General features: G+C 39.2%; 1 protein-coding gene across 1 annotated transcript in view; it reads left to right on the forward strand.

Moving 5' to 3' along the window:
* Positions 1–15,803, forward strand: part of LOC126417102 (dynein beta chain, ciliary-like) — a 739,775-nt gene that overhangs the window by 322,275 nt on the left and 401,697 nt on the right. The window contains exon 21 of the mRNA XM_050084997.1: positions 6,277–6,501. Coding sequence (XP_049940954.1) covers positions 6,277–6,501 — 225 coding nt within the window. The remainder of the gene's footprint in view (positions 1–6,276; positions 6,502–15,803) is intronic.

A 15,803-nucleotide genomic window follows, 5' to 3' on the forward strand; every position in this document is an offset into this window, starting at 1 on the left:
GGATTCAGCAGTGGTGTTGTTGGGAGTAGGCTTAAGGTTTTTCAAGAAAGATTGAGAGGCAAGGCTGGAAGTGAGAAATTCCTGGAAGGTTTGGAGAGGGTGGTTTTGAGGAAGAGGAGGTGGGTCCTGCTGTGACGGAGGATGGAACTGTTCCAGGCAGGGTTCAATTTGGATAGTGTCTTGGGGAGTTGGATCATTAGGAGTAGGATTAGGATTATTTTTCTTCATGGCAAAGTGATATTTCCGGCAGAGACTACAAGTGTAGGACAGTAAATCTTTGACGAGTGCTGTTTGGTTGAATCTGGGAGTAGGGCTGAAGGTGAGGCCTTTGGAGAGGACAAAGGTTTTGGATTGGGAGAGAGGTTTGGAGGAAAGGTTAACTACTGAATTGGGGTGTTGTGGTTCCAGATTGTGTTGATTAGAATTTTGAGGTTTTGGAGGGAGTGGAGCTGGAATTGGGAGATTGAGTAAATGGGAGAGACTGGGTCTGTGAGCAATGAGAGGAGGTTGAGGTTTGTTGGAAAGGTTGTGGAGGGTGAGTGAGTTGCCTTTCCCCAGGAGATTGGATAGTTTTTTTAGGTAGAGGGTGGCATGCTGTTCTAATTTGCAGTTGGCCTATAGGAGGATGCTCTGAACAGCCAGTGGGATGTGGGAGAGGAAAGATTGAGGACTTTGATTAGGGATAGGAGTTGACGGGTGTGTTCATTGGCTGAGTTGATGTGTAGGTGAAGGATTAGGTGAGTGAGGGCTATGGATTGTTCAGTTGGGAACTTGTATAGGGACTGATGGAAAAAAGGGTTACAGCCAGAGTTGGAAACTTTAGTGTGAAGCTTTTAGGGGTAATGCCAAATGTCAGACAAGCCTGAGAAAGATCATGTTATACTGTGCTGTGAAAATGTGCAGTTTCATTTTCTTTCTCACAGTCAGTTTATGATTAGAATACTACTATAGAATCTGAATAGCCTGACTCTTTTGCAGATTAAAAATACTATCACTGAAGCTACTATCCACACAGATGCAGCAGGAGGAGAGGTCTCTCAGCCCATATACTTATGATTTCAATCAATTTAACTATTCATTTTGAGCAACTTAAATTCCAAATCAAGGTTTGATTGGCAATAACAATAAACAATGCTGAAGGTGGGGAGGGGGGGGGGGAGGTAGACAGAGAAAGGGATGAAAGAAATTGATATAGAAAGGGGGAAGAAGGATATGGATAGAAAAAGATAGGAGGAGGAGGAGGAGGTGGAGAGGGATAGGCAGAGGAGGAGATCAACAGAGAGGGGGGATTATGATGTATATCCAATTCCCATAGATATTTAGCAATTGTGAAGCATTGCCAGGTAAGCTAGTTACTATATAAAGACAAGTCATTGTCTATAGGTACCGAAAATATCAAAAAGTTCTGGAGCAATTTACTTCAGATTTTTACGCAATACTCTAATAAACTTTCGGATGGACATAGGTTTCATATTTTTTCACAATACTTTAATAAACTTTCGGATGGACATAGGTTTCATATTTTCACACACACACACACACACACACACACACACACATGTAAAAAAGAGGAAAAGCTGTTAGCAAAAATTTGTAAAACTTCTTGACCAATTTACTTCAGATTTTTACAAGACATTGTAATGTATAATGCGGAAATGTTGTTAGTAAAAATCTCAATAAGTTCTCGACCAGCTTATTTAAAATTTTTACATGATACTCTAATAAACAGTCAGACAGTCATAAGCTGTTAATTTCTTAAACAACAATATACATGTTTTCTATTAAAACTGAGTGTGAGAAAGAAAATTCTATGTTATGCAGTGCCATGAAAATGTGCAGTTTCGTTTTCTTTCATACAATTTTAACTATGATAGCAGGGTATTCAAACCATTAGACAATTTTATTCTTTCATATATATTCTTTCTCCTTACATGCAATTTCAAACAAAATTTTTTTAGACCACTATGTGCTGTTTCCTCAAGTCAGTTTTAGCAGAAAGCAGGATAGCTGTATTTATGGCTTACTGTCTTATGATTAGAATACTACTGCAGAATCCAAATTGCCCAAAACTTTGTGTTCCTACTTATTTTTGCAGATGAAAACTATGTGATATACTGTCATTGAGGCTACTATTCTCACAGGTCTAACATCAGGAGGGATCTCCCATACACCATGTACAAATGATTCCAACCATTTACCCATCAGTCTGAAGTGGCTTCAATTCCTACTTATGATCAAGGTTTCCTTGGCAATAACAATAAACAAGGATAAACATCAGATGGAAAAGGGGGGGGGGGGGGGGAGGAGAATAGGTGGACAGAAGAGAGTGGATGGACAGAGAGTGGGGGAAGGAGGAAGTGGAGAGTGTTAGGGGGAGAAGGAAATGGCCAGAGAGAGGAGGGACTGGAGGAGATGTCTTTAAACATGTCTTTAAACAAGGCTCCATTATTGCAGTTTGTGTCAGGAAACCCACTGGGAATTGCACAGCTGCATGTATCCAGTAACAGTTTGTAGCATTTTTTTCATCAGCTTTCAGCATTGATTTTTCAGGCTGGTAAATCCTCAGAAGAAATGATGTAGTTGCTCAAAGATCACCTTCATTAAATATTTTTGTCGGTGCAAGTGTATTTGCTTTGAATGTTTTTATATATTTACTATTCTTCTAGTTGTTTGAAGGAATGTGAAGATATCTAACAAAATCAGTAAAAGAGGAATTGTAAAATGATCTTGTTTAAAATTTTAATTCTTAACTAATCCTGGTTGTCTGAGAAATATATTCGCCTTTCTTATCACCAGTCCTCATTGGTTTATTTATCTTTTTTGACCCTCCTATTCTCACCAATTTCAACTTGGAGAAAAATAAATATGAAATAGAAAATTACAAAATACATTAGCAATCAAACACAGGTCCTCCTTGGTAGATGCCTTGGTTGCTCAGCTTTCATTGGCAAGTATTTACCTTACACGTACACTAGTGGCAGTTGTAAAAGTCTCTTTACTTGATTTCTTGGAAAATATGTTTGCAGACCCCATATATGATGACGAAAAACTCAGTTTTCAGTTATCTGTCCACTTTGAGTTCCAAATGGCAATTTGGTTCATGGAGAGAGAATGCTCCTATTGCCTTTTTATTTACATCATTTCTGAATCCCAGAGGTTATAAGGTATATGTGGTTCACAGTGATGTGGCTGATAATAGTATCAGATCCCATTCCACTTAAAATCCATTCAGAGCACAGCAGAATGAGAACTGCAGAACTGGAAGTACAGGCTGACAACTAATTCTTTGCTGATGAAGCAGAGTTAATTTCCAGCACTGAATAAATAATGCATGCATTTTTAAGCCCTGTTAGCATCGTGATCCAAATGGTGGAATGGAGGCGAATTGTAAGGGTAAAGTGAGGCAACTTCATATTAATCTTGTCAACTAAGACTTGCTGCTCACAGTTGCATTTAGAAAGAATTACATTTAAAACAACTGTGTACTTTATACTTCTTGCTGCAGTCCTTGATACTGTCTTCTTTTTACACACAAAAATACTGATATGAAGCTTTTGATTTGTCAATTCTTACCTTGATATTTGTTGCTTTTTATAAATCTGTGCTGTATGAAGACATGAATCACAAAGCACAGAAGAGTCTGGCAAACCGCCAGTTACCATCAGGCGGCAGCTCCTGCTGGTGCGCCAGGCTTGTAAGTTTCTTGCAGCTCCCAGCTCACCTGCTCACTGTCTTGTTGCCCATCCACCTCTGGACCACCTTTTTTCCCGCCGTCCCCGGGCTACATTGTCGTTTGGGATCCGTGTGCAACATGTACTAGAGTCCCTCGGTGTGGAGTCTGTACAACCCCAAATCCTGGGTTTTATCCGCCTGCCACCCTGGTTACTGAAGAGGCCCGGAGTGATTTTAGATTTGTTGCAGTACAAGAGAGATTGCACTCCTGCCACCGTTTTTAATGCAGCATTTTCTGCCATTTTATCTGAGCACCACGACTATGTAGCTGTTTTTATGGATGGGTCGAAACAAGGGGATTCTGTTGGTTGCTCAGTTGTTTTTCCATATCGTGTCCTCAAGGTCCAACTGCCTCAGACTTTTACTGTCTTTGATGCAGAATTGTTTGCGATCTTGCAGGCACTGGAGCACATGAGACATTCTTCCTCTCCTAAATTTCTTGTCTGTTCCGATTCACTCAGTCCCCTTCACTCATTGCAACATTTGTATCCGGCAGACAAAATTGTCCAGACCATCCAGGATGCCCTCCTCCGACTACAGCAACTGGGGAAGGTTGTAGCTTTCTGCTGGGTTCCGGGGCATGTTGGCATTGCTGGGAATGAAAGGGCAGATCTCGCAGCCAAGGAGGCGTGTCTTGCCCCCCAAGTATCTCAGTGTGCTATCCCCTTGCACGCACTCACCTCGCTGTTTAGCGCATGGGTCATGCGTCGGTGGGAGGATGAGTGGCTGGAAGTGACCGACAATAAGCTCCATATAGTCAAGCCCACAACGCATGTGTGGTGTACTTCCATTCAGCCCCATCGACGGGACGAGGTTCTCCTCACTCGGCTTCGAATAGGCCACAGCCCTATGACGCATGGCTTCCTGCTCCGGCGAGAGGACCCTCCAATGTGTGGTGCTTGCGGCGTCCAGGTCACTGTGCACCACATTTTATTGGATTGCGTTTTATTTTCTGACCAGCGGGTTGCGGCTGACTTGCCAGCGGACCTGCCATCTCTTTTAGGCAACACTCGGACGAATGTGGTTAAAGTTTTAAAGTTCTGTGCCATGTCAAATGTTCTTACAAAGATTTTAGGGAGAGGATCTTAATTTGCTCACTGTGTGACAAGCTCGCCCATATTTTATGTAAGTGGCCAGCCAATAACAATTTCCTGTGACATTATTGTTGCTATGTTTCCCCATTTCTTAGGTTTTACTTTCTTATGTAGCATTTTCCTTCTTTTCCTGCTTTCTTTGAGTGTGTGCTTTAGTTTTCTTAGGTCTGTCCACATTCGTTCCTTTTAATGTGTGTCAGGACGCTGATGACCTCGATGTTGAGCGCCCATAAGCCCCAACACACCACCACCACTGGAGGAGATGGACAGAAAGAGGGGGTAGAAGGGGATTAAGACGTATATCCAAATCTGCTACATATTTAACAATTGCAGAGCATTGCCGGGTTTGCCAGTTACTTATTAAAGGCAAGTTTTCCGGTTCAGATTGTATCCCAGTTAGATTTCTTTCAGAGCCTGCTGAAATAATATCTCCATACTTATCAGTCATAAAGACTATAACCACGTGCTCAACAAAAGATCTGTACCTGAAGACCGTAAAGTTGCACACATCACACAAATACTCAAGACAGGAAATAGGAGCAGTTCAATGAATTACAGACCCATATCCCTGATGGCAGTTTGCAGTAGTGTTTTGGAACATACACTGTGTAAGGACATTATGGATCACCACAAAGTAAATGGTCTACTAACCAAGTCAGCACAAACTCAGAAAAGGTAATTCTTGTGAAGCTCAATTAACTCTTTATTCACACAAAGTAATGAGTGCTATTGACAAAAGAAAATATCCTATTGACACCAACCTGTATAGGAAGAAGTGATCATCATGATAAAATAAAGAAATCAGAGCTTGTATGGACAGATTCAAGAGTTTATTTTTCCCACGTACTATTTGAGAGTGGAACAGTGAACCCTCTGCCAGGCCCTTAAGAGTGAATTGCAGGGCAGTCATGTACAAGTAGAAGTCATTCTATGTAGCTCAAAATATGCAATGCAGTGACCACGTAGTTGATAACTGCACCACCCAGCTTTGTTGTTGTATGTTTTGGCAGTCTTTGCATCCATCAGTAAATGATAGTTTCTTCCTGAAATGATTCTAGATACTAAAGCCTAATTACGTTCCTAGAATGGGAACTTAATGGGAAATACTGTTTCATTTTAATAATTTATTGCCGGGAAAGGTACCACAGCATTTAGCATTTAACATACTTAAGTCTCATTCAGGGGAAGAAGGCTCAAATATAGACTAAGTCAACCAGATATGGGTATTTCAAATGGGAAACAAGCTGATACTGAAAGCTCTAGCTATATTGTTTCTAACTGGTTGATACTCTATGCTCCTGTGATATGTGTTAAATAACTGCATTTTGTAGATGTATTGGAAAGAGTCTAGAAATATTATTCTTATGCATTTGTTTTCTTCTCTTGTCAACCCATACCATCCGTGGTAATTTTTTTACATGCTGATTCCAACTTCCTTTCAACTTTTTAGGTGCAGCTGCAAAATCTAATGGGTTCCAAGTACATTGCTTATTTCCTGGAAGAGGTGTCAGACTGGCGGACGAAACTTTCGAATGCTGATCAAGTTATTTCAATTTGGTTTGAGGTACAACGTACATGGACCCACCTTGAATCAATATTTATAGGGTCAGAAGATATTCGTAATCAGCTACCAGAAGACTCCCAGAGGTTTGATAGAATCGACAGAGAATTCAGAGTAAGTAGTTGTTTCAATACATATCAGCCCTTTTTGAAATCTTCTAAAGACAAGAATTTAGTTTCAGTTTATAATTTTAGCCTCATTATACTAGTTCAAAAAATGTTCAAAATTAGTTTTCTTGTGTGTCAAAAATTATGAAAAGGATAGATTGCTTCTCAATGTAATGATGACATGTTGAGCTGCAGACAGACATAATGAAAAGACTGTTACACACTAAGCTTTCAGCCAAAGCCTACTTCGGAAAAGAAAAGAACACACACACACACACACACACACACACATTCACACAAGCAGGCGTACATCATGCACACATGGCTGGTATCTCTGGCTGCTTTAGACGGACTGCAGCTGTTGTGTTGAACGAAGGCAGCTGTTGGGAGTGGGACAGGAGGAGGGATAGCAGACTATGAGTAGGGGAGGAGAGGAGCATTGAATGGCATAGTGTGTAGGGACTACTACATATTTAGCAGGACAAGGCTTGGGCAGCATTTGGCAGCTGTGGGGGAAGGGAAGTGGGTCGGGGTGGGGCAGAGGAGGCAAAGAGAGGAGCAGAGAGGGGAAAAGACTGGTGGGTCCATTGGCAGAGAGTGAGACCAATGAGGGTGAGGGGACATGAGTTGGGAGGAAGTCATAAGACAGAAGGTGCAGAAACTGTTGGGAGAAGGATGGGGGAACAGTAGGTTATTGTAGGTTGTTATAGTTGTTGTGGTCTTCAGTCCTGGGACTGGTTTGATGCAGCTCTCCATGCTACTCTATCCTGTACAAGCTTCTTCATCCCCCAGTACCTACTGCAGCTTACATACTTCTGAATCTGCTTAGTGTATTCATCTCTTGGTCTCCCTCTATGATTTTTACCCTCCACACTGCCCTCCAATACTAAATTGGTGATCCCTTGATGTCTCAGAACACGTCCTACCAACCAATCCCTTCTTCTAGTGAAGTTGTGCCACAAGCTCCTCTTCTCCCCAATTCTATTCAATACCTCCTCATCAGTTATGTGATCTATCCATCTAATCTTCAGCATTCTTCTGTAGCACCACATTTCAAAAGCTTCTATTCTCTTCTTGTCTAAACTATTTATTGTCCACGTTTCACTTCCATACATGGCTACACTCCATACAAATACTTTCAGAAACGACTTCCTGACATTTAAATCTATACTCGATGTTAACAAATTTTTCTTCTTCAGAAACGCTTTCCTTGCCATTGCCAGTCTACGTTTTATATCCTCTCTAATTCGACCAACATCAGTTATTTTGTTATTTTGCTCCCCAAATAGCAAAACTCATTTACTACTTTAAGTGTCTCATTTCCTAACCTAATTCCCTCAGCATCACCCGACTTAATTTGACTACATTCCATTATCCTTGTTTTGCTTTTGTTGATGTTCATCTTATACCCTCCTTTCAAGACACTGACCATTCCATTCAACTGCTCTTCCAAGTCCTTTGCTGTCTCTGACAGAATTACAATGTCATCGGTGAACCTCAAAGTTTTTATTTCTTCTCCACGGATTTTAATACCTACTCCGAACTTTGCTTGCTCAATATACAGATTGAATAACATCGGGGATAGGCTAAAACCCTGTCTCACTCCCTTCCCAACCACTGTTTCCCTTTTATGTCCCTCTGTTTTCTGTACAAATTGTAAATAGTCTTTCGCTCCCTGTATTTTACCCCTGCCACCTTTAGAATTTGAAAGAGAGTATTCCAGTCAACATTGTCAAAAGCTTTTTCTAAGTCTACAAATGCTAGAAACATAGGTTTGGCCTTTCCTTAATCTTTCTTCTAATATAAGTCGTAGGGTCAGTATTGCCTCACGTGTTCCAACATTTCTACGGAATCCAAACTGATCTTCCCTGAGGTCGGCTTCTACCAGTTTTTCCATTCATCTGTAAAGAATTTGCGTTAGTATTTTGCAGCTGTGACTAATGAAACTGATAGTTCGGTAATTTTCACATCTGTCAACTCCTGCTTTCTTTGAGATTGGAATTATTATATTCTTCTTGAAGTCTGAGGGAATTTCACCTGTCTCATACATCTTGCTCACCAGATGGTAGAGTTTTGTCAGGACTGGCTCTCCCAAGGCTGTCAGTAGTTCTAATGGAATGTTGTCTATTCCTGGGGCCCTGTTTCGACTTAGGTCTTTCAGTGCTCTGTCAAACTCTTCACGCAGTATCATATCTCCCATTTCATCTTCATCTACAGCCTCTTCCATTTCCATAATATTGTCCTCAAGAACATCACCCCTGTATAGACCCTCTATATACTCCTTCTATCTTTCTGCTTTCCCTTCTTTGCTTAGAACTGGGTTTCCATCTGAGCTCTTGATATTCATGCAAGTGGTTTTCTTTTCTCCAAAGGTCTCTTTAATTTTCCTGTAGGCAGTATCTACCTTACCCCTCATGAGATAAGCCTCTACATCCTTACATTTGTCCTCTAGCCATCCCTGCTTAGCCATTTTGCACTTCATGTCAATATCATTTTTGAGATGTTTGTATTCCTTTTTGCCTGCTTCACTTACTGCATTTTTGTATTTTCTCCTTTCATCAATTAAATTCAGTATCTCTTCTGTTACCCAAGGATTTCTACTAGCCCTCGTCTTTTTACCTACTTGATCGTCTGCTGCCTTCACTATTTCATTCCTCAAAGCTACCCATTCTTCTTCTACTGTATTTCTTTCCCCCCATTCCTGTCAATTGTTCCCTTATGCTCTCCCTGAAACTCTGTACAACCTCTGGTTCTTTCGGTTTATCAAGGTCCCATCTCCTTAAATTCTCACCTTTTTGCAGTTTCTTCAGTTTTAATCTACAGTTAATAACCAATAGATTGCGGTCAGAGTCCACATCTGCCCCTGGAAATGTCTTACAATTTAAAACCTGGTTCCCAAATCTTTGTCTTACCATTATATAGTCTATCTGAAACCTTCTAGTATCTCCAGGGTTCTTCTATGTATACAACCTTCTTTCATGATTCTTGAACCAAGTGTTAGCTATGATTAAGTTATGCTCTGTGCAAAATTCTACAAGGCGGCTTCCTCTTTCATTTCTTCCCCCCAATCCATATTCACCTACTACGTTCGCTTCTCTACCTTTTCCTACTGTCGAATTCCAGTCACCCATGACTATTAAATTTTCATCACCCTTCACTACCTGAATAATTTCTTTTATCTCATCATACATTTCATCAATTTCTTCATCATCTGCAGAGGTAGTTGGCATACATGTCCTACACACCTAAAAAGGCACATCAGGCGAAAGTTTCTACAGATAATTTTCATATCAAATTAAGTAATAGATATCAGGTATTACCAGACAGTACTGTAGTGCAAAAAAAGAAAGTCATTGTGTATTCTGATGAATACCTTACAGCAAAAAGTCTCAATGAGAAACATTTCACTCGTTCTGGCAGCAAAAAAGTAGTACTAGATTATATATTAGGAACACTTTATTGCTGGGGAAAAATGACTGGGCTGAAAATCGGAAAGTAAATCAAGAAAACATTTACTTATTCTCAGACAGTCATGGAAGAGGACTAGCTGAAACACTGAAAGAAAACATGGAAAAGGTAAATGTTATGGGTCTAGTGAAACCAGGTGCACCTCTGCATGTTGTTACAAAAGATATCCACAAATACAAAGACTCGGGTTCAAATAACTCATTTATAATAATAGCTATAGCAAATGATGTTTACAAAAATGAAGAGAAACATGCAATAAGAGATCTGAAGAAAATGCTAGAGTGTGTGCCGGCACTCAAAATAACTATTGTTAGTATTCCTGAGCGACATCACCTGACAAAAACATCTCGTGTAAACAAAGAAATAGAAATTACAAATCATAAAATTGAGAAAATATGCAAACTGTTCTGCAATATGAGCTTTCTTAAAGCTGCCAGTCTAAGAGAAGACTTCAAAACACATGGTATGCACAGGAACAGCAGTGGCAAATCTAGATTGTGTGACTTAATACTGGAAAACCTAAATCAGTTCAATGAACCACAGTATCCACCAATAGCAGTAAGTATGGTGGAGCACAATCCAGGATGACAGAGTGGTACATCTGCAGTGACTTCGGATAAATTGAGTAAAGAAATCAACATAGATGATTTGTCAAGCTCATTTTCTACTACATCAACTGTCCCGTCAACAGTGGAAGTGTCATTAACTCCAGCTACAGCAACTACAGCAAAAAAAAAAAAACTGGCTCTGAGCACTATGGGACTTAACTTCTGCGGTCATCAGTCCCCTAGAACTTAGAACTACTTAAAGCTAACTAACCTAAGGACACTATACACATCCATGCCCGAGGCAGGATTCGAGCCTGCGACCGTAGCGGTTGCGCGGTTCCAGACTGTAGCGCCTAGATCCGCTCGGCCACTACGGCCGGCCAACTACAGCACCGGTAACATTAACATTAACTGCAGCAGGATCAACAACTAGATCACAGTGCTCCATCAAAGCTACTGTAGTGTCACCAAGGCCTGCAGCAGTCTACAATCAAAAGAGTGGAAGTGTCAACGACTCAGTGGAAGTGTCATCAACCAAAAGAGTGGAAGTGTCATCAACTACAGCACCTGAAACATTAACTGCAGCAGTATCAACAATTAGATCACAGTGTTCCATCAAAACTACTGTAGTGTCGCCAAGGCCTGCAGCAGTCTACAATCAAAAGAGGAGCTTGAGGCCTAGAAAACCTGCTCTACTAAATCAAGATTTTATATGGTTTTGCAACAAAAAGGGGTAAACCATGACTTAGGTAAGTCAGTCAGAAATGACACTCAGCAAAAGATCAATTATCTAATGAGTGTGTGCAAAAACTCACCCATCTTGAAACCTAGCAACTCACTTCCTCAAAATCAATACTAAATGTGACAAACTGTGTATTTTCCATCAAAATATAAGGGGGCTAAGAAGTAAACTATAACTGTTGACAATGAATATTAGTGACAGTAATACTACTGCTAATGCCGATATCCTTTGTTTTACCGAACACCATGTAAAGAAGGGTATCAAAGTGCTGAATCTAGATGGCTATCACATTGCCTCTCACTTTTGTAGAAATAGTGTGCAGAAGGGTGGTGTAATAATATATGTAAAAAAGAATATAATGTATAGATCTCTAGAGCTCAGAAAATACTATTTTGATCAGCATTTTGAAGCTTGTGGTGTAGAAATTAGCACCAAGATACTGTCACTCATTGCAGTAACAGTGTATAGGGCCTCACCAAGGAAGCAATGTATGTTCTTTAAGCAACTTGAATCTCTCCTATCCCGTATATATTCAAAAAATAAAAATACTGTAGTCTTAGGAGACTTTAACATTAACTTTCTAGATTATGATAGTAGTAGAGCTGACTTGCTACATATAATGAACACATACAACCTCACACCCATGGTAGACTTCCCCACAAGGGAAGATAGATAATATTTTCATTGATGAGAATGGAAACACCAATGCAACAGTAAAACAAGCCCTAAATGGTTTTTCAGACGATGACGGTCAATTACTATCAATGATATATGGCCACACAAGAAGGACAAAGTCTGTAAAAGGTCATTTTGGGGTAATTAATAACGAAAATCTCATGATCTTCAACAGTTATCTTCAACTCATTGACTGGAGTCCAATTTATAGAGTACTGAAAGTCAATGACAAATTGAACCTATTTATAAAGGAATTTATGCGCCACTTTGAAGCTGTCTTCCTTCTAAGAACTGCAAAGAACGAGTACTAGAGCCATACCAGCAAACAGTGGCTCACAAAAGGAATAAAAACATCATGTAGGACTAAAATACTGCTTTATGTTTCTCTCAGAAATACAAATGATCCTGAAATAAGAGCTCATTATAAAAGGTACTGCAAGATCTTAAATGAAGTTCTGATAAAGGCAAAAAGTATGTTCATCAGATCAGAAATAGATAATTCTGGCAACAAAATAAAAACCATGTGGGGTATTATTAAAAGAGAAACTGGTAGTTACTCAAACTATGCAGAAAATATTGAAATTAGACATAATGGGAATATCATTGATAAAGGTGAAATTGTTGCAAAAATTTTCAACAAGCATTTTTTGACTGCAGCGGATAAAATAGGGTGTAATGGTTCTATAAATGAGACTCTGAATCTTTTACTAAGAAGTGGACTTAGTGCAACACCCCAGGTTAGCATGCCTCCTGCCACTGTTGAGGAAATTAAGAAGATAATAAGGACCATGAAAAACAAAACCTCAACTGGTATTGACGGTATTTCCATCAAAGTGTTGAAACACACACACATTTTCATTTGTGAAGTCCTGTGCCACATCTTTAATGAATCACTGAAACTAGGAATTGTCCCTGATAGACTTAAATATGCAGTTGTGCAGGGTCACAGAAACAAAGTAACCAATTATCATCCTATTTCACTCTCACCTTGTTTCTCCAAGATTCTCGAGAAACTTGTACTCAGAAGGATTCTTGAACATCTTAGTAAATACAATATACTCAATAAAAGTCAATTTTTTTTCCCAGAAAAACATCTCAACAGAAGATGCAATATATTCTTTCACCAACGCAATTCTTGAATCAATCAATAATAAAATGTCTCCAACTAGAATTTTTTGTGACCTTTCTAAGGCGTTTGATTGCGTGAAACATGAGATTTTTCTGAGAAAGGCCGAATTTTATGCTTTAACTGGAGAAGCAGGGATGTGGCTTGCCTCTTATTTAAAGGACTGGAAACAGAAAGTCATGGTAAATGACACTAATTGGGAACCAGTGTCCTCTTCTTGGGGGCACAATAAAATGTGGAGTCCCACAGGGCTCTGTTCTGGGTCCTCTACTTTTCCTTATTTTCATAAATGGCCTTCCAATGTGTACAAGGGCTAAGGTAAAATTTACTTTGTTTGCTGATGACACAAGGATTCTGGTAGACAATTCAACAAATACTGATCTTCAGATCACTGTAAATGCAATTTTTCAGGAGTCCTTTAACTGGTTTACTTCTAATGGACTATCACTAAATTTTGAAAAAACTCAATTGATTCAATTCCATACAAGCCAAAACATCGAATTTGATATTAATGTTAAAGACAATGGTGGGAATTTAGCAAAACTGGAGTCAACAAAGTTCCTGGATCTACTTGTTAATAGCAATCTAAACTGGTCCTTACACATTCCTTACCTATATAAAAGACAAAGCTCAGCAATTTACGCTATTCGTCCGATTGCTTCCTTCAGTGACTTAAGTACTTTGAAAGCTGCCTATTTTGGTTATTTTCATGCCCTGATGGCCTATGGAATTATATTCTGGGGAAACCAGCCAAAGGCAATCAAAATCCTCATAGCCCAGAAAAGAGTCATTAGGATTCTGTGTGATGTCAATTACAGACATTCCTGCAGGAAACTCTTCCAAGAGCTGAGAATACTCTGAACAGTATCTCAGTACATTTTCTCTCTCATGTGTTTCTTGCGTAAAAACCATTCCCTTTTTGAAATGAATAGCATGTATCATAACTTTGACACTAGGGACACTAGGGTAAAAAACGATCTACATCTTGAACAAAAGAATCTAAGTATGGTACAAAAAGGAGTACACTACTCTTGCATAAAAATATTTAATGCTCCCCCTCAGGCAATAAAAATATCAGTTACTGATCCACCTACTTTCAAAGATCAACTTAAACAATACCTTCTAAGTAAAACCATTTACTCACTGGACGAATTTATGTATGAGAATATGTGAATTGATTTTGATCTATTGTAAGTCTCTTCAATGTAATTTGTAACTTTTTACAAAAAACAATACTTGTAAAAAAAATTTTCTATGTAATATATTATTCATTGTACAACCTATTATTATAAACAAATGTCTCAAATCTATGTAAATGACACGTTCTAAACCCAAGTGATTTATCGCTAATGGGTCTACAGAACATGAATGAAATAAATAAATAAAAAAATAAGTGATGCTGCATGGTGGTCCACTTTGCTCTTGACTACAGTTTGATGGTGGCCATTCATGCTGGTAGCCAGCTGGTTGGTAGTCTTACCAATACAGAAAGCTGTGCAATGATTGCAGTGGAACTGGTGTATGACTTGGTGCTTTTGCAAGTGGCCTGGCCTCAGGGGACTAGGAAAAACCTATGGCGGGGCTGAAATAGGAAGTCATAAAACCAGTGTTTGTGTTTAGTGCAGATGAAGATGAACAGACAACAGAAGAGTAAGAAAGAATCTAGAGTGGGCTTGATAACTAAATAGGATTTACAAACCTAAGCTTTCATTGTGTCTGAAAAGGGAGGTTTACAGGCAGTGTATATTATCAGGTATGCTTTAGGATAGATGTACAAAAACCATATGAAAATTGGGCAGGGGGAGGGCTGCTCAGTAAGCAGTGGAAAGGTGGCTATCAGTAATTATTGAGAGAGAAGTGAAAACAAATAAATGGAGAAGGAAGGAACTTGATTGGGATTGTAATGAAAATTAAATAAACGTTGGCAGGGTAGACAACAAGGTATCTAGGTAGTCCTTGAGATAATTTGTGGATTCTCAGAGATAAAAAGGATTGAGAAGACAAGCTTGTGACAGGTGGCTAGATGATAGTAGAAAACATGCAGAAGCAAAATGGATTTATATAACTGAAAAGTGTAGTGCATATTGAAGACTGGAATTGGCCTGTATCCAACAATGGGTACCATAATTATGTTCAGTATACTAGTGATTATGATGAATGTTATTAGATAATAACAGAGATTATAATTAAGTAGATTTAAGCACCACATTTTTGTGATAATTTTCTGCAATATTAGAAATCTGGAATTGAGTTATTTTAGCAGAAGCATGGATGAAATAAGCCTATAAAAACTATGTAAGTCTACATTTATCTTTGCAAACTAGTGTGAAATGCATAGCAGAGGGTACTTTGCTTTTGTGTATGGAATGTGGGAAGAATGATTGCTTAAATCCGTGAACATTCATGCTGCTCTTCTTTGTATGCTTTCAATATCTCTTGTAAAGTTTCCACACTCTTGAGCAGTAGTATAGGATGGGTCACCACACAAGTGTTTTGTAAACAATCTCCGTTGTATACTGATTGAATTCTCCCAGTCTCCTACCAGTGAAACAAAGTCTACCACTTGATTTTTCAGTGACTAAGTCTGTATGACTATTCAACAAAGAAAAGTCTGGGATGGAATAACAGGAGTGTTAAATAGGATTTAATGCTATTCACGACAGATGTGGCAGAGAGGTGTATTTTAAAATAGACTATGATATCGGACAGAGTCCACCTTCAGATATAGAAAATCATGCACACACATACTT

The sequence above is a fragment of the Schistocerca serialis genome, chromosome 8 (genome assembly GCF_023864345.2).
Source record: "Schistocerca serialis cubense isolate TAMUIC-IGC-003099 chromosome 8, iqSchSeri2.2, whole genome shotgun sequence".
Taxonomy (NCBI): domain Eukaryota; kingdom Metazoa; phylum Arthropoda; class Insecta; order Orthoptera; family Acrididae; genus Schistocerca; species Schistocerca serialis.